The sequence below is a fragment of the Lutra lutra genome, chromosome 3 (genome assembly GCF_902655055.1).
Source record: "Lutra lutra chromosome 3, mLutLut1.2, whole genome shotgun sequence".
NCBI lineage: Eukaryota > Metazoa > Chordata > Mammalia > Carnivora > Mustelidae > Lutra > Lutra lutra.
The window spans coordinates 112523757-112549202 of NC_062280.1; the positions used below are offsets into that span (position 1 = coordinate 112523757).

Here is a 25446-nt window from a genome sequence, read left to right on the forward strand (position 1 = left end):
TATTCCTGGCATCCTATTTCAAAAGCACCAAAGATCATTTAAATCTGGCTCAGTAACTTCCATTTTGGGTGGAATTATGTAAGAAGGCAGGTGTTTTTGTTTTTTGTTTTTTTAATTAACATATAATGTGTTATTTGTTTCAGGGGTACAGGTCTGTGATTGATCCGTCTTACCCAATTCACAGCACTCACCATAGTACATAGGCAAACTTAACATCAAAACCTACCAGATGTCTGCTTTTCTGCCATAGCCTTCTCCACTAATTACTTCGGGGCTCATCCAGTATGGTGTGCCTGTGACAGACTTCATCCCTGTCCCTGAAAGACAGATGGTTTGAAGCCGTTTGCTGGCCCCAAAATCTCCTAGTTTGACGTTGCCTGTTGAATCTCGCAGAATATTTGCACCTAAAAATATGAAAACATCCTCAATTCATTACTTTTTTTGGCTGCTTGCAATTTAAAAAAAAACAATGGCAAATAATTACTTAGTAGACTCATCAGTCTGTCTCCAAAATGAGGCTGCTTTTTGTCTTCCCAACAGTACCTGGTATAATGCCAGTCACACAACCAGGGCTCATTAAGAATTTACTGCACAAACACTAAATTTTTAGAGTCAGCTGTGTATGCTTTAGCACCTAAGAAGGCTCATCAGTGGTAAGGGCTGGGGCCAGTAGGAGGTAAGGATGACAAAGAAGAAAAAGGAGAAAAGGGCTAAGAATGTGAAGCTCAGAGGAGGATACAGAAAGCAACAGAGGCTCTCAGCCCCAGTTTCTCTGTGACAAAGCCCATTCTGCAGCTCATTTCCCTGAGAAGCTAGCTTCTCCTCAGGAACTTCCTCTGGGACCTTCATAATCAACAACTTCTAGCACCTTCCCCTCTACTGTAATTTTTTTATATCTTTTTTTAAATAAACATATAATGTATTATTAGCCCCAGGGGCCCTCTACTGTAATTTAATGTTAGTTATCTTACATTCCAGTTTTTCTTAGTATTGGATTTTGTTTTATACTAATTTTGTTGCTCAATGTCTCTATATTTAATCTCTCTTCTAAGTAAGCTTTGAGCTTTCTGTTTTAAAATTTTGTTTAGTTTTACAATAAACTTTTAAATTTTATTTACTATAAATGGACCTTGATCACAGGGTGTGAGGTAGAGTTTGCTGAACTCCCCACGGTGAGTTACCCTTCCCCTCTTCCCATACAGCACTCTTTGGAAGAAGTTCACTACGCACAGCCCACAATCAAGGTGTGAGGATTTGTGCTCCAGGCTGAGTAGCTGCATAAATTATTTGTAATTATTCTGTATGGTATATTTGTCTCCTTTCTTGCATTTATTCATTCAACATTTCATTTATATCAGTATGACCACATGGATATTTATTTTATACTCTGAGTCATAATCAAATATGACTTTATTTTTTATTCAAGTTGTTCCAGCTTTGGCCATTGGGAGCTCTTTGAATTGGCTTCTGTGTCCCTCTGCCATACCCTGAATCACTGCATTCTTATTTGGTTTGGGTTTTTTGTTGTTTTTAAGCATTTTCTTACTTTCTGGCGCTTAAAGATGCTCTGGCTTCAACCTGTATATTTCCTCCACCAGTCCTAGAATCTGTCATTCCTCCAAGAAGCCCTGGTTCCCTTTAGTGGTGATTGGTATCAGAAATCAAGATCTGGATGCTGGATTCATTTACTTTTTATTCTTGTTTCTCCCTTTTATCATTTTTTGAACTCAGTCTTCTAGGATTATAAAGTTGGTTTCCATCTTACATAAATTATTTTTATTCTTAAGTCTTACATAAGCTTAACCATATTTTTTGTTAAACTTATTTGTCCCTTTATCCTTTTTTTTTTAATGGCCTCTAAAAAGCAGAGTGAATAGTAGAGAAAAATCTGCATTACAAAACAGAGAGGATACAGACTGTTCATCCCCACCATGGACTTCTATACTTGTCTTTCTGTTCTCCCAGCAAATTCCCCAGCCTAGTTAACAGGCTAGTTAACATGGTTCCCCAAAGCCTCTCTCCTAGAGAGAATACTGGATCCATTCTCTGCATGCCATAAGCCTAAGCATGCCATGGTACCAGACCCTCAAAAAAAAGTACTGCCTATTTAATATCTCCTATCATCCAAAACTTACAGAAAAGATTCTGTCAAAAAAAGCCACTGCCTATAAAATATTTAGCCAAAGGAAGAACAACAAACAAACCAGTTTTTTCAGGCTGTGAGCTGGGAAGGAGCAGTCCTGAGCCTACTCATATGAAGGGCTGAAGAGAAAATGTGTAGCCAAGCTCCCAAAATAACTTTCTAATTTTTTAAAGCTCATTTTAACTACATTAAAAGTAAGCTTTTAAGGAGACTTTTCAAACATACAAAGCAGACAAGATAGTATATGTACCCATAATGCAGCCCCAACAATCATCAGGACAATCTTCCCCCACCACACATACTGCTAGCCACTCCCTCCTCCCTCTCATTATCAGAAGCAAATTCAACACAGTATGATCAACAAATAGTTTACTGTAGGTCTTTAAAATATAAACTTATCACACCTAAAAGAATGGACAATAACTTCTTAATATTATTAAGCATATACTATTTTTAACATTTAAAAAAAAAATCAGAATCCAAATAAAGTCCATACACTGAGATTCACTGAATTACCTTTTAAGTCTTTCCTAATCTAACGTTCCCTCTAATGTCTTTTTTTCTTTATAATTTATGATGAATCTAAGTTGTTTCCTACAGCTTTCTTATGGTCTAGATCTTGCTGACTCCATCCTAAGGAGTCATTTAACATGTTCCTCTGTCCTATATATGTTCTAAAACTCAGTAGCTGAACCTACACGCTTTATCAGATTCAGGTCCAATTTCTTTGGCAAAAATGTTTACGTAGATGATGTTATTATTCTACAAATAAGAAGTACATAATGCTGGACTATCTCAGTTTTAGTGATGTCAACAATTGTTCATATTTAGTACTTGTATCTAGTAATTCCTTAGTGGTTGCAAAATGGCACTACTCTATTATTCCTTTTTCATTTGTTAGCCAATATACTTCTATAAAGGTAAGTCTCCTTTCATCTAGGATTTAGTCCTCCGTAGTACAGTCTGTAACACAAAAGCAGAGTAAAGGAACCTTATTATGAAATAACAAATTGGTTCCCTAGCAACAATAATCAATAGTTTTTATCTTAAGTTTCATTATGAATTCATGGGTTTATTTATTTTAAATATTTTATGTATTTATTTATATGACAGAGAGACACCGCAAGAGAGGAAACACACGCAGGGGGAGTGGAAGAGGGAGAAGCAAGCTTCCTGCCCAGCAGGGAGCCTGATGGAGCACTTGATTCCAAGACCCTGGGATCATGACCAACGCACCCCAAACTCATGGGTTTAAACTTTAAAAGCAACCAACTATCTTTCCTTTTCCCTCACCATATAAAAATTGTGCAATGAGGGGCACCTGGGTGGCTCAATGGGTTAAAGCCTTTTCAGCTCAGGTCACGATCCCAGGGTCCTCAGATGGAGCCCCGCCATCAGGCTCACTGCTCAGCAGAGAGCCTGTTTCCCCTTCTCTCTCTCTGCCTGCCTCTCTGCCTACTTGTGATTCCTGTCAAATAAATTTTTTTAAAAAATCTTAAAAAAAAAATTGTGCAATGAGAAAAATAAATCAAAAGTAAAAATAAATAAAAATTGCACATTATGGGGCACCTGGGTGGCTCAGTGGGTTAAAGCCTCTGCCTTCGGCTCAGGTAATGACCCCAGGGTTCTGGGATGGAGCCCTGCATCACATCGGGTTCTCTGCTCAGCAGGGAGCCTGCTTCCTCCTCTCTCTGCCTGCCTCTCTGCCTACTTGTGATCTGTCTGTCAAATAAATTAAAGAAAAAAATTACTTAAAAAAAGTTGCACATTATAAAAATTTGGGAAATACAGAAAAAGTAAAAAGTACACAAATGAAAACAACCATAACTCATCCTGCTATTTGGAAATAATCACTTAATTATATGGAAATTCTTCTCCTAGGTCATACTTTAATTTTGCAAGCTTGAGATCATATTGCGTATCCAGTTTTATATCTTGTTTTTCTCTTATAAATCTGCTTGCTTCCAGCCTCATTTACCAGAATAGTTTATCACTCTTTCTGGCAAGGTTAGATGAGGATCCCCTGAGGGGTTGCTGTCCTCAGTTCCTGTACCTTTTCTCATTATGAAAGCAAGAGAAACTGGCTTGAATAGAGCTTATTCCTAATAGAATAATTCACAATCAAACAATTTCCCTTTGTGGTTCTTTAAGCTACCACTTGACTAGTAAGGTCTAAGCTGGGCAGAACTTGAGGTGAAAGGTTCCTATTTCTTTTAGAACACAAGCCATGTCCTCATTCTCTCAGACTCACTAGCAAGTTCCATCCCATACAAGCAATTTGGCTCAGGCATTCTGCAGCAGATTTTACTTTGTCACCAGAAACTGGGTAGAAATGTCTCTTTGGCCTGAATATGACCATATTTATGATGTGACACTACTAATAGCCTACTGCTGACTGGAAACCTTACTGATAACATACCTTTAAAATGTATTTTGTATATTGTATGTATTATCTATTATATCCTTATAATAAAATAAGTTAGAGAAAAGTAAATGTTAAAGTCATAAGGAAAATACATTTATGGTACTGCAGTTTATATATGAAAAAAAAATCCAAAATTGGAGGACCCACATAGTTCAAACCTGTGTTGTTCAAGGGTCAACTGCATGTGTGTGCGTATTTATTCTTACTGACTGATTAAATAAAGTGATCTTTGTTTTTTAAGATTTTATTTATTTATTTGACAGACAGAGATCACAGGTAGGCAGAGAGGCAGGCAGAGAGAGGAAGGGAAGCAGGCTCCCTGCTGAGCAGAGAGCCCGATGTGGGGCTTGATCCCAGGACCCTGGGATCATGACCTGAGCTGAAGGCAGAGGCTTTAACCCACTGAGCCAACCAGGCGCCCCAGCATAGCTAACTTTTGAGGGTTTTCTAAATACAATGTTTTAAGCATATTATATAGATTAAATCATTTAATCCATACAAAATCCCTGAGTGAGACACTATTATTATCCTCCTTAAAAACAAGGAACTGAGGCATAGAGAGATTATGTGCCTTGTCCAAGGTTATATACAATGATGGATAAAGTCCAAATCTGCATCAGGCCAGCTGATGTAAGAGCCCCTACTCTTAACCACTATATTCTAATGCCTATGTCCTATGTATGAAAACATACTCTCATTTTCATGATCATCTGATCTTTACTGATTCTGTGGACCCCCCATAGATGATCTACTCACTTGTGGAGATGTGAACATCAGGACAAGTCGGAATATTGACCGTGTCAGTGAGAAAGCAGAATTGTTTCCTAAGATGTTTTAAAGGCAGACGTGGTAATTTAAATGCTAAATTTCTCACTCATATCACTTGTTTCATTCAGAGTCACAAAAAAAAAACTGTGTAAGTAAAATAAAAAATATCTCATTACTTACCTTTGATATCTCTATGAACAATCATATTACTGTGCAAATAATGTACGCCCTCCAGAATCTGACGGGTGTATTTCCTAGTCACATTCTCAGTAAGAGCTCCATATGCTTTTAATTGGTCCTTAATTGAACCCTAAGATAAAAGAAAACAAAAGAAAACTATAGTATGGTTTGAAATAAAAACTACTATTAAATCTTTATTTTTTAAAGGATCTGCAGTTGTGAGTGGGAGGCTTTAGCTGGAGAGTACAGGAATTCTCAGTAAGGACATTACAGGCCACCTAATTCAACATAAACTCTACTATATTCCCTGACTAGAACTGTGGAAGAATATGGTCATAGTTGAAAGAAGCCTTTTAAACTATTTTTTTGATTGATGACCTTGTTTTCATGATTATGTTGGTTCTATCTCTTGTTCCTTGCAATCATGTTTTTTAAAATCTTGCTTTTTTTGCCCTGAATGTATTTTTGTTTTTCCTGCTTGCTCTTCTCCATATTCCCTACTTGAATCTTATTTTGTTTGATATCTGCTACATTACTTCTTAGGAGAAAGAATGGATATGATTAAATAGTCAACACACATATGAGATTTTTGAAGTTTTTCTTTTATACTCAACATTCTAGTTTAAAACATGTGAAAATGTATTAAAGAAGAATTTCAAATTTTCTTACATGTTTTTTAAGGCAGGATGAGGTACCATCTCTGAGAATGCTGAATCACTCTGAGGTGAGACACTGGCACTTGAATTTTGAAAAACCTTCCCTACTCTAGATTCCAACGTGAAAATCTGATGACTAATCACCATTTTAAAAGATGGGAATGAAATGCTTCCTGAAGGACAAAATCTTTTCTTTTTAACAGAGAATATATCCAAATGTTTCTGCCTTTCCTTGAGTTCTAGCCCGCGGTGTACTGTATTACATGAAAGTAGATCCCTAGACTTTATAGGTTTAACTATTTGCTGTTTCCACTATTCATGAGCAATCCCTGAAGGGACAGGACAGCAAGATGCAATTCTGTTGACTCACACCTGCAAACACATGTGTGGAAAGCCTTAGGCAGCCAAGCACCTGTAAGTCAATGTGGCTTGTTTGTTCAGTCTATTTACTGTGTCTCTACTTGTCATAATACACAAAATAACACGCCTAGAACTGAGCTGTCCAGATAATAAGCCCCTAAATACTTGTAGGCTGCAAAATGAGTGACAGACTTAAGGCTTTTCTGGGCCTTGAGCAGTTGGGCCAGTGGCTTCTGGCTGCTAACAGCTCCACTGGTGCTATTTACTCCCATGTACCAAAAAAACAGTTCTCTTCTTCAGTGTGACACGCAGAATGTGTTGCAAGTACTGTGCCAGCAAAAAACTCTGTGTCAGAGAAATCAACTGATAGTCCAGGGACAGAAAATAAAGTTATGGTTCTGTTCTGAAAGTAGTTCTAGATAAACTAAGGAAGAGAATGCTACATTTGGGAAAACTGAAAAACAGAACAACAATCTGTGCAAAGCATGAAATTTAGGGCACAAAGAGATCCATCATACTAAATTTAATGAGAGAAAATATGTAGCATCATTCACAAACTTGGAAATTCAGTAAAGTCTAAGATCATGTACGTCTGGCCCATATATGAGATTTGGCATATGTATAATTCATTTTAAGATTGTTGATGAACTATTATTATTTCAGTAAAATTATTTCAGTGACAACCTATACTTTGAAGAGATAGTTGCTCTTATAAAAACAAGCAGAGCTAATGAGAAACATGATCTAATACCTCTTCCTGAATAGTCCTTAGTTTTAAGATTGATAAATCTATAACATTACCCATCTCCATTTGTGATGTAAATCAGTTCTAGCCAATTAACCATTTAATCTTATCTTCAACAATCTGGGTCCCTATTCACACCTATTCAGAATTATCCTTTTGTTTCTAATTTAAATATATATTGGTCAAAAGTCTTCAAAATTTCTATGGCATTTAATACATCCCACCCCTCTGTTTTCCAAAGGAATTAAAAAAACTAATTTACTTTGTCAACAGGATCTTTGAAATAAACAATTAATTATTCATGATGATAAGAAAGTTAACTGCTGATCTTGTGAAACAGGATGATTAAGACCTCGACTACCAGATACTGATCCACAGTTTTTACTGACCCATAAGCTTAAACTGCAACCTGATACATGAAACATATAATTCTTTTTTTTTTTTAAGATTTTATTTATTTATTTGACAGAGAGAGAGAGGTCACAAGTAGGCAGAGAGGCAGGCAGAGAGGGGAGAAGTAGGCTCCCAGCTGAGCACAGAACCCGAGGTGGGGCTCCATCCCAGGACCCTGAGATCATGACCTGAGCCGAAAGCAGGGCCTTAAACCACTGAGCCACCCAGGTGCCCGGAAACATATAATTCTAATAAACAATCCACTTAAAGACCCATAAATCAAATCTTTTCCTTATATATACAACCGAGTAAATTATATGAATACATGTATTTTTAAATGGGTAAGTATAACACCATCTTGAAAATCAATTATTAAAATGTACCCTACAAATACTAAAAATAACATAGAAGGAATGACAGTTGACAAGTCACATTTTGCAACGCCTACTGAAACTACTGACTTAGGCAATGATTACCAATCTGTATTAAAAAACCTTAGATAAATGGTTGAAATGGAACTGGATACTCTTTTTTTTTTGAAGATTTATTCATTTGAGCGACAGAGGGAGACAGATGGGGGTAAGAGAGAGAGAAAGAGAGAGAAAACATGAGCACACGAGTGGGGGAGGGGCAGAGGCAGAGAATCTTCAAGCAGACTGCCCACTGAGAGTGGAGCTGGATGTAGGGCACAAGGTTCAATCTCACAACCCCATGAGATCATGACCTGAGCTGAAACCATGAGTCAGACACTTAACTGAGCCACCAAGGAACCCCAGGAACTAGATATTCTTATGTGCCATTACGTGCCATTATGTGCCATTATGTACCATAGCTCAGATTACTTTCTGGTCTTCAGAAAAAAACAAAACTTTACACTGGAGAAATCCGGATGTCAAACATCCTAATCTAGTATTCATTCTTCGTATCACTAACAGTGAACAACCAGTATGTCTCCTAATCTAATTTAGATATTAGCTCTAACTTGGAGTTAATAGGAAGTAAGAGGATAAAGGAACAAATTAACCACCACCATGAGGATGCAATCAGAGAAATCTATGAGATGAGATTGTCAATAGAACTAGCCTAGTCTCTGTCAAATATATGTCATGTAAAAATGTTCTAGATTAAAAAAGAAGTAAGGGACATAACAGTTAAAGGTAATGTGTGATCCTGGACTGGATCCTGGTTTCATTAAACTAGCTACTATGGTTATTTTAAGAGCATTTAGAGAAATCTGAGGATGTACTGCTGTGGTATATATAACCTATTTTAGTATACTTCAGCATTTTTTTAAATGAGTTAAAAAATATATAAAAATAAAAATGAGTTTAAAAATACAAAGATAAATGAAGATATTGAACAAAATTATATTACCCAGCTGTAATTCAAAACTTCCAAAATGTCCTTACAGTTTTACATTTTATAATCAAAGTTCTTGTTTTTCTTTCCTCATTTTAAGACTTTAAAAAGATGATGTCTATTTTCAAATGATGTACTAACTTACCCCTGGCATATATTCCATAAATATGGAAAGTGTTTTTTCCTGGGGATCCCTCAAACAGCCATAATACTGAACAATTCGCTCATGCAGCAAATTTTTCAACAACTGAATTTCACACTCAAGTGCATTTACTTCCTGAAAGACAGAACTCACTGTTAAGTCTTTAAAGCACTGCTAGTAAAAGCAAAACATTTGAACTTCATGGACCATCAAGGTGATCTCATTCTGAAATTTTTACTTCCCAAGGAATAAACATTTTAAAGTCTCTAAACAGTAACTTCTGTAACAGTCCTTGATGGTATATTAAAGCAAAAATAAATCAGATTAGGAATATGAGCACTTAACGAGAAAAACAATTCACAGTACAAAGTAGATAAATATATCTAATTACAGACTGATTTATTTTGCAAATAATTTGTATGAAGAAAAATCAAAAATTCTAATGTTATATTTATTTAGTAAAAATGCTTCTTATAAATGTGACAAAGCAGCCTGTGCAGTGATTCTTACCTTGCTGGTCTCAGGGCTATCAGGGTCAAACTGAACTTGTTTAACTGCCAATTCTCTCCCTGTATCAACATCATAACAGAGGTAGACCCTGCCAAATGCTCCCTGGCCAAGCAGTTTGCCCAATCTCCAGTTGGTTGGAGCACGAGGCGCTAAAAAAGAATATCATCTTAAAATGAAACAGCCAGACAACACACAAATGGTTAAGGACTAAATGAATAACTGCATGAGTGATATCCTTAATTGAATAAGCTTAGATATAATAAGGGAAAATCATGATCATCCTAATTCACAATGATCATCACTTTGAAAATTTTTTGCCTTAGTCAATTTTCTGAGAGTTTGAAGTGCAAACAAGTTCATATATCCCCATGTCTTATTTTTTCCAATGAGATTATATTCCTTCCACAATTAAAAATGTAATAGCATCTTTCACTCAATCCAGAATACCACTGATTGTCAGGTGCACTATTTCTAATCTTTACTGCAGCAATATTTGTAGTTATTTTTCCATCTGCTTACAATGTAGAAAGCTGGAAAGAGTATCAGTCTCATTCTAACAAGAGAAAATCTTGAAAGCAGCCAGAGGGGAGAATAAAGAAAAATACATACACACATAAATATACGTACATAAATTATAAATAAATACAGAAGAATAAAGATAAGAATTACAGCAGACCTTTCCTCAAAAAGCATACAAGCCAGAAGAAAATGGAGAAATAGCTTTAAAGTGCTAACAGGAAAAAAAAAAAAAAAAAAAACTGCCCAGCATTCTATACCCAGAAAAAAAAAATATTTCAGAAATAAAGGAGAAAAAGACCTTTTTCAAACAAATAAAAGCTAAAAGAATTAATTACCAGCAGAGTTAAATCACAAGAAAGGTTAAAGGCAATTCTTTTAAGAATTTGATACCTGGTAGAATCCTGGATCTACATAATCTATTATCTACAGATAATAGATTATATCTATTATATCTTGGGTCTACAGAAATAAAGTGATGGTCTTTACATCACATCTTTACATCACATCTTTACAGAAATAATGTTCTTCTCTTATTTTTAATTACTTCAAAAAATAGCTGTCTAAAGCAAGGTGACAAATGTATAAGTCAAATATGACAAGACTAGCACAAAAGGGACGAATGTGAAGTATGCAAATACTGCTGCAATAAATACCTTTGAGCACAAATCTTGGTATGCACTACTTATATGATAAAGTCCAAATACTCCACGATCTGGCCTTAATTACCATCCTAGTCCTTTTCCTATTGTTTCAAGTAAGATATTCTCCACTTTAGCCAAAAATGAACTATTCCCCATTCTCAGAACATGGCATGTCTTCCTGCAGATACTACCTCCTGAACTGGTGAATCCTACTCACATTTAAGATCTAGATTAAATACTGTACTATAATCATTTCTCTACACACCATTCTCCCCACTAGATTACATCTTAATGGTCATATTTAAATAAATGACAAGTTAGTAACAATTTTACTAACAAAGAGAAAAGAATCAGCCAAAGTAATTAGCAGTAATACTGTGCTTTTATACCTGATATTCCAACCAACTAGAAACATGCTTTTTACCTTTTTTGAGAAGTCTGCCTCACCCTGAGGACTGATTTGGTATTTATTCCTTTTAATACTATAAAGTTCTGCTGAGGTTCTACTAAACATTCACTGTGCCAATTTCTATTACTTACAGCGGCTGGGTGGGCTGATGTCCATTACAGTCAAAGTAGGATTGTCTATGTCACTTCCCCTTCTTCTTATTCGACTATCATCATACTCTGGGGTAAAGATACTGCTTCCACTGCTAGTACTTAAAGAGTGATCAGTAGGACTGAAACTCACAGGAGATCTGAAGCTGGTCCCCTGGGTCCTTCTAGCTCTTGGAAAAGTTTTACGACCTACAAAATCAAAATATAATTATCTTACAATTTTACTCATGTTCTAACTGAAAGTATTTAAAATTTGTACAATAAGGTACAAATGTCTGTCTTGTGACTAGACTTGACAAGGCTAAGAAATAGAACTAGCAATGCTTATTTGATTACATGTTTTAAACTTAAGAATAGTATTTAAAAAAAAAAAAAGGAGTAGTATTTTTCTTTTAAAGGTCAAGGAAAATATCCTTAACACTGAATCATGAAGTCAAAAATGAAAATACAAGGTATAAGGAAGAGAAAAGGTAAGGAAGAAAAAAAAATCAGAAATGAAAAGTGGGGAAAAACAGGATCTGAATATAAATTCAAACAATCTCTTTTGTTAAAACATACACACACATTCATAAAATCATTGTGCTCTCTTACTTCTGGATAAAAAAAAATCTACTTTATTCTTATTTCCAATTATAAGAAAATTAGAAAATTTATAGGTAGCATTTTTTTTCCTTAAAAGTACAAATCAAGTATGAATTTCATCATCAAGGAGTAATTTTCTAGTTAATATCATTTTTAATTACACCTTTAAGGGAAAGGTAAGTATTATGAAATAAGGTGGCATAAACCTAAGATGTTATTATAGTTTTAGTTACCTAATTCCTTTTAAAAACTGTTTTCAACAAAAAACTAAATGATTTAGGAACAAATTTATTTCTAATGGTTTATTAAAATTTCAATTTTGAGTCTTTAAGATCCTGTTCTGTGGTCTAATTGCCAGAAACTTACCATCATTATAATCTTGATGGTGATATGAAACATGATACCTTCTTGGGTATGTTCCTCCTTTTCCAAATTTCTCAAAGATAGGGTTATCATAGTCTATTGAAATATAAGTAAGTTATATGTTAATTTAAAAAGTCCAATATCTCTAATTTTTTTTTTAGAAAATTTTATTTATGTATTTGACAGACAGAGATCACAAGTAGGCAGAGAGGAAGGCAGAGAGAGAGGAAGGGAAGCAGGCTCCCCCCCAAGCAGAGAGAGCCTGATTCGGAGCTCGATCCCAAGACCCTGGGATCATGATCCGAGCCAAAGGCAGAGGCTTCACCACTTAGCCACCCAGGTGCCCCCAATATCTCTAATTTTAAATAAAGATACATTTACACACTTTTTATTATTATTTTTTTAAATTCCCCTCCTCCTCCCAGCCAAAGCATTGTTTAATGACATAAATATTTAAACACATAGAATATGGATAGTCTAACCTGAAAATTCCTGATGATTATCTGGGTAGCTCTGTGCCCTAGGCATTCGTGATTTTGGATAACTCTCTCTAAAAATAAAAAATGTCACATTAAATGAACAGAAAGTATGTAAATAAGACATTTAAAATATCAGTATGTGTGGAAATTATACCTATATACATACACATAAGAATAAAGGAGCTCAGTCTGAAATGTTAACTGAAAAAAAGAGACTTCTTTTTTAACACTTATTTGGTCCATGGAGGCAAAAGCCTGGCTTTTAAAATTAACCCATAGGGTATAGCAGTAAAAGTATAAGTTTTGGAATTATGATTGTTGGCAAACACCTGTGTTTCAAAACTAGCTCTACCACTTAACTAGCAGTTGCAACCTTGGAATACCTGCCAACTTACTGAGACTTCCATATCTATAAAAACAAGATAATAATTTCCAACTCATCAAGTGGGTATGTATGATGCATGGTGCTAAGGACAGTGCTTTGAAATATTAAGTGCTCAATATACAGCTTTCACATTATTTTCCTGAATTTCTTAAATGTTTCAATATCTATCTTGAGGTAGACAGGGGCACAGACAAAGGTTTCATGTGCACAGGTAAAAGAAAATTAAATGTGTATTCCCATAAAGTATTAGTTATATTTTCAGAATTTGCTCCAAAAAGAAATCCCAGAGGAGAGCAAATAAGTAAAGATTTTATGGACTCTGTGTGCTACATGTAAACACTGTTTATTGATACCAGGAGAGGAGGAGCACCTGTAACAAAAAATTCATAGTTGCAACTTCACCCAGATTATAATTCCGAATAGCTATTTCACAAAAGTACTTAAGTTTTAAATGACAGCCAACATACTGGGCCACAATTACCAAGAAAGTAAGCTACTAATTTGGTGCCAGAATGAACTTAATTATGAACAGGTGAAACAACTCAAGAAACCTCCAAAACTCAAAGTATTTTTTTAAAGATTTATTTATTTGAGAGAGAGAGCACATGTCTGCACACGCACGCATGGAAAAGGTGGGGGTGGGTAACAGATGACCTGAGCCAAATCAAGAATTGGAAGCTCAACCAAATGCACCACCCAAGCATCCCACCAACAGATTTTTAAAAGTAAACTCCATAAATTCTAAGTTTGCATTTAGCTTCAAACATAGAATTCTGGTAAGCAGAAATACTCATTATAATTAAGTTATCATTTTACCTAATAAAGATACTGAGCCCCAGAAGGTTAAGGGGTTTGTCCAAACTGTGAAAAAATTCATTTGTCCTAAGTATAAACAAGTATCAATTACATTCCTCTGACATACTATATATACACGTTTACCCGTATATATTAAAATATAAAAACTACAATCAATATTACCCATCCAAAGGACTATCAAGGGATGGACAACTTCCTGAGCCAGAATTTTCAGGACTGCTTAAAGACAATGGGTCCAGCATCTAGAAAAATAAAGAGTTCCTCCATGATTCAATGTGATATAACCAAAAGTTACTGTTTCTTTTAAACAGCTTTATTGTGATATAATTCATATAACATAAAATTCACCCATTTAAAGTGCGCAATTTAGTGGTTTTTAGTATATTGCGAGCTGTGCAACTCTCACCAGTATCTGAAAACACTTTCAGTACCCAAAAGACCCCCTATCCAATAGCAGTCACCTCCCCGAGTTACTAATTTTTTAATGTTTTAAAAAGTGATCCCTTATAGGTAGGCAACTTCAAAATTTCCTGAGAAAAATATTTTCTCTATAGACTATTAGCTAAATAATTAAAAGCTAATATCATGCTTAGCGAAATAAGTCAATCGGAGAAAGACAACTATCATATGATCTCCCTGATATGAGGGAGAGGAGATGCAATATGGGGGGTTAAGGGGGTAGGAGAAGAATAAATGTAACAAGATGGGATTGGGAGGGAGACAAACCATAAGTGACTCTTAATCTCACAAAACAAACTGAGGGTTGATGTGGGGAGGGGGGTTGGGAGAGGGGGGCTGGGGTTATGGATATTGGGGAGGGTATGTGCTATGGTGAGTGCTGTGAAGTGTGTAAACCTGGCGATTCGCAGACCTGTACCCCTGGGGATAAAAATATGTTTATAAAAAATAAAATTAAAAAAATAATAATAATTAAAAGCTAAAAGATTTCACATAACTGCCACTGAACACTGAACAGCCCCACTCAAACTGAGAATAATGAAACCATGACTACTACATAATTAAACACTTAAAAATGTTTTACAAAGTTGACAAGCCTAAGCTTCACAAAGTTAAATATCTGCAGTTTTACTGTATCTTTCAAATGTCAAAAATCTGAATGTTAACCCCACAATTACAAATAAATGCATTCATTTATTTATAGATGAGTAGAGTAAGAAAACCAGCCTTATTCTAGCTTTTTTTATACATGAATGCACACAGGCTCATGTAACTTAGTTGGCATTTTCCTATGTGTTTTACTATTTTGTTCACTTAAGAGGGAAGATATGGGATGGGAGAAAAGATCACACACTCACACACATACAAAATACCAGCCAAACCACACAAATCCTGACAACATCTCTTTAAGTGAAATGAAAAATGACATCCAACTTTTGCTTACTTGGTCCATGCTCTCTGGAATGAACTCTCCTTCACTGTTGATACTGGTGAATGACCCATTCCGGGCAACCTGGTGTAATTCATCTGGAATGTATCCTGGGGGTGGGGAGCTTCTATCTCTACTAGTGGGACCTCAAAGGAAAAAAATTATACAATTTTATAAATATCAACTGGGAACTAATTTTTGTTTCAATTAAATATGCACACAGGATTTCTGGACTGCAGTACCAATAATTTTAGCCACTAAAATTCAGTTTTTATTAAAACTTATCCAAACATTTCTATAAATCTGCAAATATATTTATACCTTTTTTTAAAATTTCCACCCTACTATAATAATTAACCTCACTGTAATATTTATTTATACTTATTAGGTGGTATATTCCTCTAACTGCTGACAACTGTATTATGGGGCTAATATTATAATAAAGATTTTTAGATGCCACTGCTTCTGAACTTCTAAGGGTCATTTGTACTAGATATATGTTACCCTTTAAGGGGATTTATGGAAAGCATCATAATGTAGTAGAAAAAATGTGGGCTTTAGACCTGTTTAAATCTCAGTTCTAAGTTATTCACCAACTGTATGTCTTTGGTGAAGTTGCCCAATCCCCACCAACCCATTTCCTCAGCTGTCAACACAAGACTAAATCCCTCCTCTCTCACAGAACAAACTGGTGGTTGCCAAAGGGAAGGTGGGGGGGGGGGGGATAGGTGAAACAGGTGAGGGGAATTAAGAGTACACTCATTTTAGGCGCCTGGGTGGCTCAGTGGGTTAAGCCTCTGCCTTCGGCTCAGGTCATGATCTCAGGGTCCTGGGATCGAGGCCCGCATTGGGCTCTCTGCTCAGCGGGCAGCCTGCTTTCTCCTCTCTCTCTCTATGCCTGCCTCTCTGCCTACTTGTGATCTCTCTCTGTTTCAAATAAATAAATAAAATATTTAAAAAAAAACAAAAGAGTACACTCATCTTGATGAGCACTAAGAAATGTACAGAACTTGAATCACTAAATTGTACACCTGAAACTAACATAATACTGTATGTTAATCATACTTTAATTTAAAAAAATAGATTAAAAAATACATAAAGCCAGCACTTAGGTTAAACAAACAAAAAAGACTAAATCCTCCTTTGCAAGGGTATTATGGTGGTAAAATCCCTCATACTGAACATATGCTCTGCATATTTGGCTCCATGATGCTCTTCCTGTTCCCTTTCCTTAATCTTTAGAAACCTAAAGTGTATACACAACTAACGAATCACTAAACACTACATCAAAAACTAATGATGTATTGTATGTTGGTTAGCTGAACAGAATAAAAAAAAAATCTTTTTTAAACCCCACAGAAACCTAAAGTGAGATTACTCTTAAATTCCTTAGGCCCTGTTATTTTCAAATTGGAATTCTGACTTTTATTCTGGGATACTTTAAAATTGAGTTTTATGATAAGCCACATTCCTGGCATTTAAATTTCTTCACAGTTCTGAAAATGAGAAAATCTAATGTAGTTCATCTAACAAATCATATCATTTCTTATAAGACAACAATCCACTTTATTTTTACCTGATTTTATAGAAATAACACTATGTTTATTAACACAACTCCCCCCTTTTCTCTGAATATTTTGAAATTAAACTACTAAAGATATAGGAAAGTTATATGAGCATTTAAGTTTTGGTCAGATTTAAAGCAAAAAGGCTTTGCCTTATTAAAAGGGGTCACTGTAAGTATATGTCAGCATTTGTTAGTGAGGAGGAGATAGGGAGAAAGAGAACAAAATGATTACCAAGGAATGTGCACAGAAAACATAACTTTCCACTTGATTCTGAAATTAGGAACTCAACTCTGAGCCAGAGGTTTACTTAAGCCTTGTAACACCTATGATCACACTGTCCCTAGTATTTTTATTCCTTCCATATACCCTAAAGAAGATCAATATACTCATTACTAAAAGGAGATAGGGAAGAAAAACTGTGAAGAAAGTTTCTTCATCTCCTTACTTGATAACCCATCTTTCTTTTCATTTATTCATTTAATTTTTACCTAAGTCTAGTTGATATACAATGTTAAAACAGCTTTACGGTATACAACATAGTGATCTGACAATTCTAATGCTCACCACTGGTTAAGTGTAGTTAGCATCTATCACCATATGTTATTTCAATAGTATTGACTATATTTCCTACATTGTGCTTTTCACCTCCGTGACTTATTTTATAACTGAAAGTTTGTACCTCTTAAACCCCTTCACCTATTTTGCCCAACTCCCCACTCCCCTGACAAATGCTCATTTGTTCTCTGTGTCTAATAGTCTGGTTTTTCGCTTGTTAATTCATTTGTTTTGTTTTTTAGATTCAACATATAAGTGAAATCAAATGGTATATGTGTTTCTCTGACTTGTTTTTAATTTTATTTTTTTAATTTAATTTTTTATTTAATTTAATTTTTTTAATGACCCAGTAATATAGCATTGTATATATATCCACACCACATCTTTAACTATTCATTTATCAATGGATACTTAGGTTGTATCCATATCTTGGCTTATATATAATGCTACAATAAATACAGGGATGCATATATCTTTTCAAATTAGCTTTTCTTCGAATTTCGTCGCATTTCATTTTCTTTACCAAAAGACACAAGAAAAGATGCTCAACATCACTCATCATCAGGGAAATGCAAATCAAGCCACAATGAGATATCACCTCACACCTATCAGAAAGGAACAGAAGATGAATAACAGATTTTGGAGGGTCCCACACACCAATTTAATCTTTTCTTTTGTTATTAACAATCCTCTTCTGTTACTAGTCTTGGATTCCCAACCACATCTCTTATTCTGCCCCCTCTTCTGCTTTCTCCCTCTTATCTGTTTCACCTCCTCTTCTACTTTTCCCTTTCAAATCCATCCCTCACATTTGTTTTCATGCTGTCTTAAATGATCACACTCACTGCCCTGTTAAAAAACATTTACACCAGTGGTTTTTGAGCAATGTAATATTTTTAACATAAAAAATGCAGATAATTAATGTTTTATACTAACTGAAGAAGATCCACAGAACTAGGGAGTTTAGAGCTCCTCTGCCTTGCCCACACCTCTCTACTAGACCTCCTTCAAAACTGACAATACAGAAAATCCATCGTTTCTTTGTATACTACAAGCTTAATTTTAACAATCTATTATTAATGATGAATACTGAATACTAATAAAGCAATAATCTGGAAATTCTCAGCAATTCATTCTGATAGGACTGCAATGACTAAAACTTAGAGAAAGTCTTATGAACTTGGTCCATCCATTAATTTCAGTATACTAGAATTACTTCTTTTAATTTCTTCCCTCCAATTTATTTGTGTAATTAAAACCTCTTTGAGGTTTTACTTGGATTTTTAAATATTAAAATACCCTAAGTACATAAAGAAAACAAATATTTAAGTTGGAGACTGCTAATCTTGTAACACTTGATATAACTGTTCACGGAATATCAGAAACTAGAACACAGTTGAGAAAAATTACAGAGTACAGAGGCAGGCTGCTATTTATCATGGTTATGTTTAGGTGTTACATACATTAAAGGATGGAGAAGAAACTGAGAAACTGCCCATTTTATGGTTCAGACACTAGCATTCTTACCTATTATAGAAAGTCGCTTTTTCCTCTCTGCTCCAAATACTGTGTTATCTAAGTCTTCTAGTGATGGCAACGGTTCTAAATTAGTAGCCTAGAAAGGAAAAAGGATGATTAATGCTATTCTTCCCCTTTGGGGCTTCAAACGGAATCCTTTCCCCTACCAAATACAACCCAGATATTCTGTATTATTTATAGGTCTTACCAAATCTATTCTCTGAAATTTTAGTTCCAGCATAATTCTTCCTAAATTTTTAGTATTTCTATTAGTTCCAGATGTACAGTATATTATACTTATTTATAATTCTGGCTACATAGTTTTGAGGAGCAAGGATAAGCTATAGCAATTCAGTATGTAACTTTACATTTCATTATACTTAAAAAGAACCAATGATTATAGAATGTAACTATGTTTCATATACTGACTTTCACTGGCATTAATGCTATAATCCTTACTGAAAGAAGTATCAATTCATACCTGTGCACTTCCGTTTATTACAAGTAATATCTTGAGGCTCTTCATATGAATACTACGATCCAGCAGTTCCACAGCTTTGTCCAAGTCATCTTGGGTAGTTAATGGAATTACCAACTAAACAAAATGGAACATAATGTATCATACAACCATCCCACCAGGTCAAGTCCTTTCAAGAGCATCTCTGTTACCATGGAATTACAAATTTCAAAATACCCTGGCTCTGTGAATTGTCAGTGTAATGAAATTCTGAATGAATAATGTATTTAGATTATTTCACTCTTCCCATCCTAAATCCCACTAAAATCATAGACTAAATAAGGACAAATAAAACTTTTTTTGCTTTATTAATTAAATTCTTCTAGAAAACACATTTAAAGATTAATTTTTTAAGGTATTCCCATAAGGCTGCATTCCAAAACAGCACTAAAGAACACAGAGGAAAAACTATATAAAAGAACTATCTTCATCTGCACTGATTAAACTCACATTTTTCCCTATAGCAACTATGAATTTGCATTCTCAACTACAGTGCTTATCAACATCACAAATACAATCAATCTATAGCGGATGCCATGGAGGGGGCCACTAGCAATGTATCTGCAATCTACAGTCCACAGGGGCTCTCATATCTGACCCTGGTGACTTGACCATTAAACTCTAAACAGATAAGCTAAATGGGTCAGCCATCCAAAGTAAACCCTAAATATGGGTACATGCTTTCACTAGTTCTCTAATGGGTCAGATGTTATAAAGGACAAAAGCAGAGGTGCCTAGGTGGCTCAGTGGGTTAAGCACCAGACTCCTGATTTCAGCTCAGGTAATGATCTCAGGGTCCTGGGATCAAGTCCCATGTCAGGTTCCACACTCAGCAGGGAATCTGCTTGAGGATTCTCTTTCCCTCTCCCCCTCTTGCCCACCCCCTGCTCACATGCACGCATATTCACTCTCTCTCTAAAATAAATAAATCTTTAAAATAAATAAAGGACAAAAGCACCTGAGAAGTCTATGAAAAAACATGCTTATACAACTTAAGAATTAAAACTTTTAAAAAAAAATGTAAACTTAGTTCCTAAAGACAACTATCAATAATCTTCAACTGCATATTCCATCTCACTGAAGGATGGACAGAATAAAAATGAACATATGCCATACCTGCTGCCCAGCTCTATTTAAGTACAGTATAGAAGCCTTTCACAAATGTAAACGCCTAGTTAGTTTGGGTCCTTAACAGTATAAATTCCTTTAGGACAAGGACACTAATAAGTGACAAAGAACATGGCAAAGAGTAAACAGTTTTAATGGATGTCATAAGGTAAAAGCTTCATCTGTAACCAAACCTATTAGCTGACACGGTATGCATTCTCTGCTGATTTCTTTATGGAAAATAGCCCTTGTTTTAATAAAGGCTGCCAAACACAAATAATGTGAATTCTGGACTAATGTGAATTCTATCATGCAATCCACTTAAATTTACTTAATGTGTATGTGAAATTATATTCCCAATTTCTTTTTTTAGCTACTTTAGTCATTTTGTACTATTCCAATTTACCCACTAACCAGGCGTTTTTTTCCTCTTTGAGAATTTTTCTCAAATAGAAAATAATAGAAATAATAATAAAAATATAATAATATATAATTAATAATAGAAAAATAATAATAACTGGTATCATAGAGTAAACATAAAAGGAAAAAGAATATCCTTTCATTTTCCTATTAATTATGAACCATAATAATATACCCTGTTCCCATCTTTAGTATTCTTTTTAATTATATTTTAAGCACTAGAAAACATTTTAAAGCAATGAAGATTTTTTTTTCCAGTTTTCCATTTGAGGGGAAAACCCGACTATTTTAACTACATATTCATTAATAATTGGATTGTTTACTTCTCCAAGATACTATTACTTTCGGGGTTAAAGACACTAGTTTAAATCTCAGTAACATAAATGATTCTGTTCTTCTTCAGTTTGTTAATGTGATATCTGGGCAATCTGGAGGAGTATGTGGATTGGTAGCCTGGACTACCACCTATGGTTCTGATGTGATCCCTTAAACGTTCTAGGGTCACCTATTATCAATTTTATAATGAGGACTAAGAGTTAAGAACAAGTCCCAGCTTGTCTAAATTATATTAAATAAGTCACACGTTTTCCTGCTTAGTGAATTCATTCCAGCCTCATTCTTGAAATCTATTTCCCTCTACTTTAACATTGATATATTGTCAGTTAATATAAATCCTTTCTGGAAACTAAAAATTGAGTCCCAGAAGCCACTAAATAGAACCTAAATTTTAAAGAAGTGATTTGTTTATGTGATTTTACATAGTGAAACATGGTAATAGTCCATAAAGAGGTTTCCCTCAACTCTAACCATCTAAAATGGGAATGATCTTAGAAAATCCACTTACCTTGCCCGAACACCCTCACACCACACACACACACACACTCCCTCTCTCTCTCTCCCTCGACACTATTAAATAAAGAGAAGCCCAACTAACAAATCCAACAAATTCCAGCTTACATTTTCACACTGTTCCAATTCTGGCAAGCTACAAGTTTACAGAATAATAGTTCTTTTAGAACACAGGGATTTATGCTATACTAGAAAAAAACAGCTACAGAACTGGGATAACAAGCAGTATAAATTAGTTTTTTGCTTGTTCACAGGTCCACAAAACCAAGACTTTATATGTCCCTCAGCATTGAAGGACATGCATGGAGTTTGTCATGGTTAACTCACAGAAGTCAGTCTCACGGAACCTCTTAATCAAAGAAATTTTTAAACAACGTAATCTTACCCTAATGTCTCTTTTAATACATTTCTGCCAAGAGGCCACTCATACAGAATAGCAGAACCACTGACCAGAAATCCTTCAGAAAGCATGAGAAAAAGAAACTGAAAATGGAGAAATTTTCCAATTTTTTAGAAAATAGAAGAAGGTTCCTCAAACTACAGATTAGTTAGCTTGATGTCAATCCTCAAGAAAACTCAAGAAAAAATTATTTGAAACAAACTGAAAGGAAAAGAAAGAGCAATTGTAGGAGCTAGAACAAATACAATACGAACAAATTATGTCAAACTAATCACATTTTTCTTGATAAACCTACTAGAATGGTAGATCAATACAATATTGTAGTCTTAATATATCTTGATATTTTAGAGTTTCCCATGATATAATTTTAGACCAAACAAAAAGAAAGATATAACCTGGTTCCCCTAAAATCATACCATGAAATAAAGAAATCAAATTCAAGCCTGTTTATACAGGAAAAGATTCTAGGAAACACTGATAGGGGAATGGGGAAGTCAGGGAAGGAGGCCCATATAGGGTGTGTTATCCAGCAAGTTACCACTGTGGTTAAGTGGAACCCATCCATCCCCACCCCTCACCCCATTCTTGAGTCTCATTCTCCCATCACCTCCCCAACACCCCAAATGTACTTTTGTGTAGACCCTACAGCTATACCTCTGAATAGCCTTCAGTCTCAGGGGCTGGCAGCACAACAGAAACAGTAAGTGCCAACATAGGGCCAAGCAACAAGAGGTGTTCTTGGCTAACTGAAAACACAAAAAGTACTTGAAAATTGAAAATTTTAAGGTATTACTATAGTATGATACTCATCACTTTGTTCAAGAATGTTGTTTGAATACAGATTTTTACTTTATCAAAATATTTTCTGCTTTCATCTGTAAGTGGTTTCTTTAGAAAACTAATTAGCATACTTTTGATTTAAATAATAATTCATTTGAAAAGATAATATTAGGGGCACCTGGGTGGCTCAGTGAGCTAAAACCTCTGCCTTCAGCTCCGGTCATGATCCCAGGGTTCTGGGATCGAGCCCCACATTGGGCTCTCTGCTCGGCAGGGAGCTTGCTTCCCTTCCTCTCTCTCTGCCTGCTTCTCTGCCTACTTGTGATCTCTGTCTGTCAAATAAATAAATAAAAATCTTAAAAAAAAAAAGCTAATATTAGAAAATATTTTATTTGCACAATTCTTGAACACTTGCAAAGCACTTTCACATGTTTTCTCAAGTTAATTTTTACTAAGCTCTCTACCATTACTCCATTCCCATTGGCACTTTTTCTATTCCTAAAACATAGTAGTCTTTTCTATTTAGGATCTCTGTAGGCAATTTTCTCAGCTGCTCTTTCTACCAGGAATGTTCTTCCCCTCAAACTATTTGCAAGTTTGGCATTTCTTACCTCAAGTCTCAGTAATTAAATATTACCACCTCAGTTCTTAGTACTATCTAAACAGAACACCTACTTGCCTTGCCTTTATTCTTTTTCACGTTCACAGTATTTTATGCATGGCCTTCAAAGAACCTCATATATTTGAATAACTCATTATTTGTCTGCTTCTACCACAAGTCTATAAACTCCATGAAGGGCTGCAATTCATAAATCACAGTATTATGCCTGTCAAATCAACAAGTATTTTCTGAGGAAAACAACAAATTAACCGATCAACCAAATTGGGTCCCTGAAAATTTTAAGATTAAAGATCTTGAGATCTCATAGGATCTGAAAGAAACCTCAAAGATTACCTAATCCAATCTGAGTTTTACAGAAAGTACAAAAGCGGATTTTCCAGAACACAGAGCTCCTCAATGCCAGAGCAAGCCCTTAAGATCACATGTATTGACTCACAAATATAAACATAATGATCTAATCATGCCCTAACACAAAAATAATCCTTTTAAAGTTTTAACTAAACTACTAAAGCTCTATTGTCTCTATAGCCGAGTGTAGAGTATGAGAAAAAAAGACAGTTCACCAAAAAGTACACACAGTGATAATAAAACATAGATAAGCAGTAAACTTTTTTTTTTTAAGATTTTAATTATTTATTGAGAGAGAGAGAAACTTGGGGAGGAGCAGAGAGAGAGTAAGAGAATCTCTAGCAGACTCCCCACCAAACAGAGAGCCAGACTTGGGGGCTTGATCTCACAATCCTGAAATCACAACCTGAGCCAAAATTAAGAGTTGGACACTTAACTGACTGAGACACCCAGATGCCCCAGCAGCAAACTTCTAAATAATACATGTTTCCCGCTTCAATATATTCTCATTCAATTATTTGCACAATAGCATCTTTACATGCCTTACACAATGTAAAAAAAAAAACATTTCAATTAGATAAACTTTACAAATTTACTTATAATATTTTATTTCTCTAACATACCATAACCTTATCAGTCCCTAAATAAATATTCCTAAAACAGTCTCTTAGGGGCACCTGGGTGGCTCAGTGGGTTAAAGCCTCTGCCTTCAGCTCAGATCATGATCCCAGGGTCCTGGGATCAAGCCCCGCATTGGGCTCTCTGCTCTGCGTGGAGCCTGCTTCCTCCTCTCTCTCTTCTCTCTGCCTACTTGTGATCTCTATCTGTCAAATAAATAAATAAATAAATAAATAAATCTTTAAAAAAAAAAAAAGTCTCTTACATGAACATACTACTTCCCAAAATAAGAGCAACTGAAAGTTAAACTGTACAAGTTTACCTCATTATTGGTATAATGGAGATCCATAGACTGTCCAAAGGCAATTTTAGCCTTAGATCTCAGATCTTCCAGTTTAACTGGTCTGGGGAATTGAAGGATTCTATACAGACAGAATTTTAAGATAATTAATTTTCTTAGGCATAGTTAAGTAACATATTTAAAACAGTTATCTCTTTGGTAGAGAAATATAAAATGAAATCTGAAACCGCTTTATGAATATTAAAAAGCAATTGTAAAATGTTCACTGAAGAACGTGATTAAAATTAAACTATGTGATTTCTATATAATGGAATGCAATGAAATGGTTAAAAAGAATGAAGTTTCTCCTTAGGGACTTAAATTTTGATTTCTGTATCCTTATCAACTCAACATTTTTGATCACCTATATATCATGTAAGTATATCCCCCAAA

General features: G+C 35.0%; 1 protein-coding gene across 1 annotated transcript in view; it reads right to left on the reverse strand.

Moving 5' to 3' along the window:
• MAP3K2 (mitogen-activated protein kinase kinase kinase 2) overlaps positions 1-25446 on the reverse strand; it is an 82490-nt gene that overhangs the window by 6506 nt on the left and 50538 nt on the right. Inside the window, exons 5-16 of the mRNA XM_047722710.1 lie at positions 25036-25135; positions 19534-19647; positions 19062-19149; positions 15427-15557; positions 14187-14266; positions 12827-12894; positions 12348-12440; positions 11382-11588; positions 9682-9830; positions 9175-9306; positions 5517-5646; positions 227-404 (exon numbers count right to left, since the gene is read on the reverse strand). Coding sequence (XP_047578666.1) covers positions 227-404; positions 5517-5646; positions 9175-9306; positions 9682-9830; positions 11382-11588; positions 12348-12440; positions 12827-12894; positions 14187-14266; positions 15427-15557; positions 19062-19149; positions 19534-19647; positions 25036-25135 — 1470 coding nt within the window. The remainder of the gene's footprint in view (positions 1-226; positions 405-5516; positions 5647-9174; positions 9307-9681; positions 9831-11381; positions 11589-12347; positions 12441-12826; positions 12895-14186; positions 14267-15426; positions 15558-19061; positions 19150-19533; positions 19648-25035; positions 25136-25446) is intronic.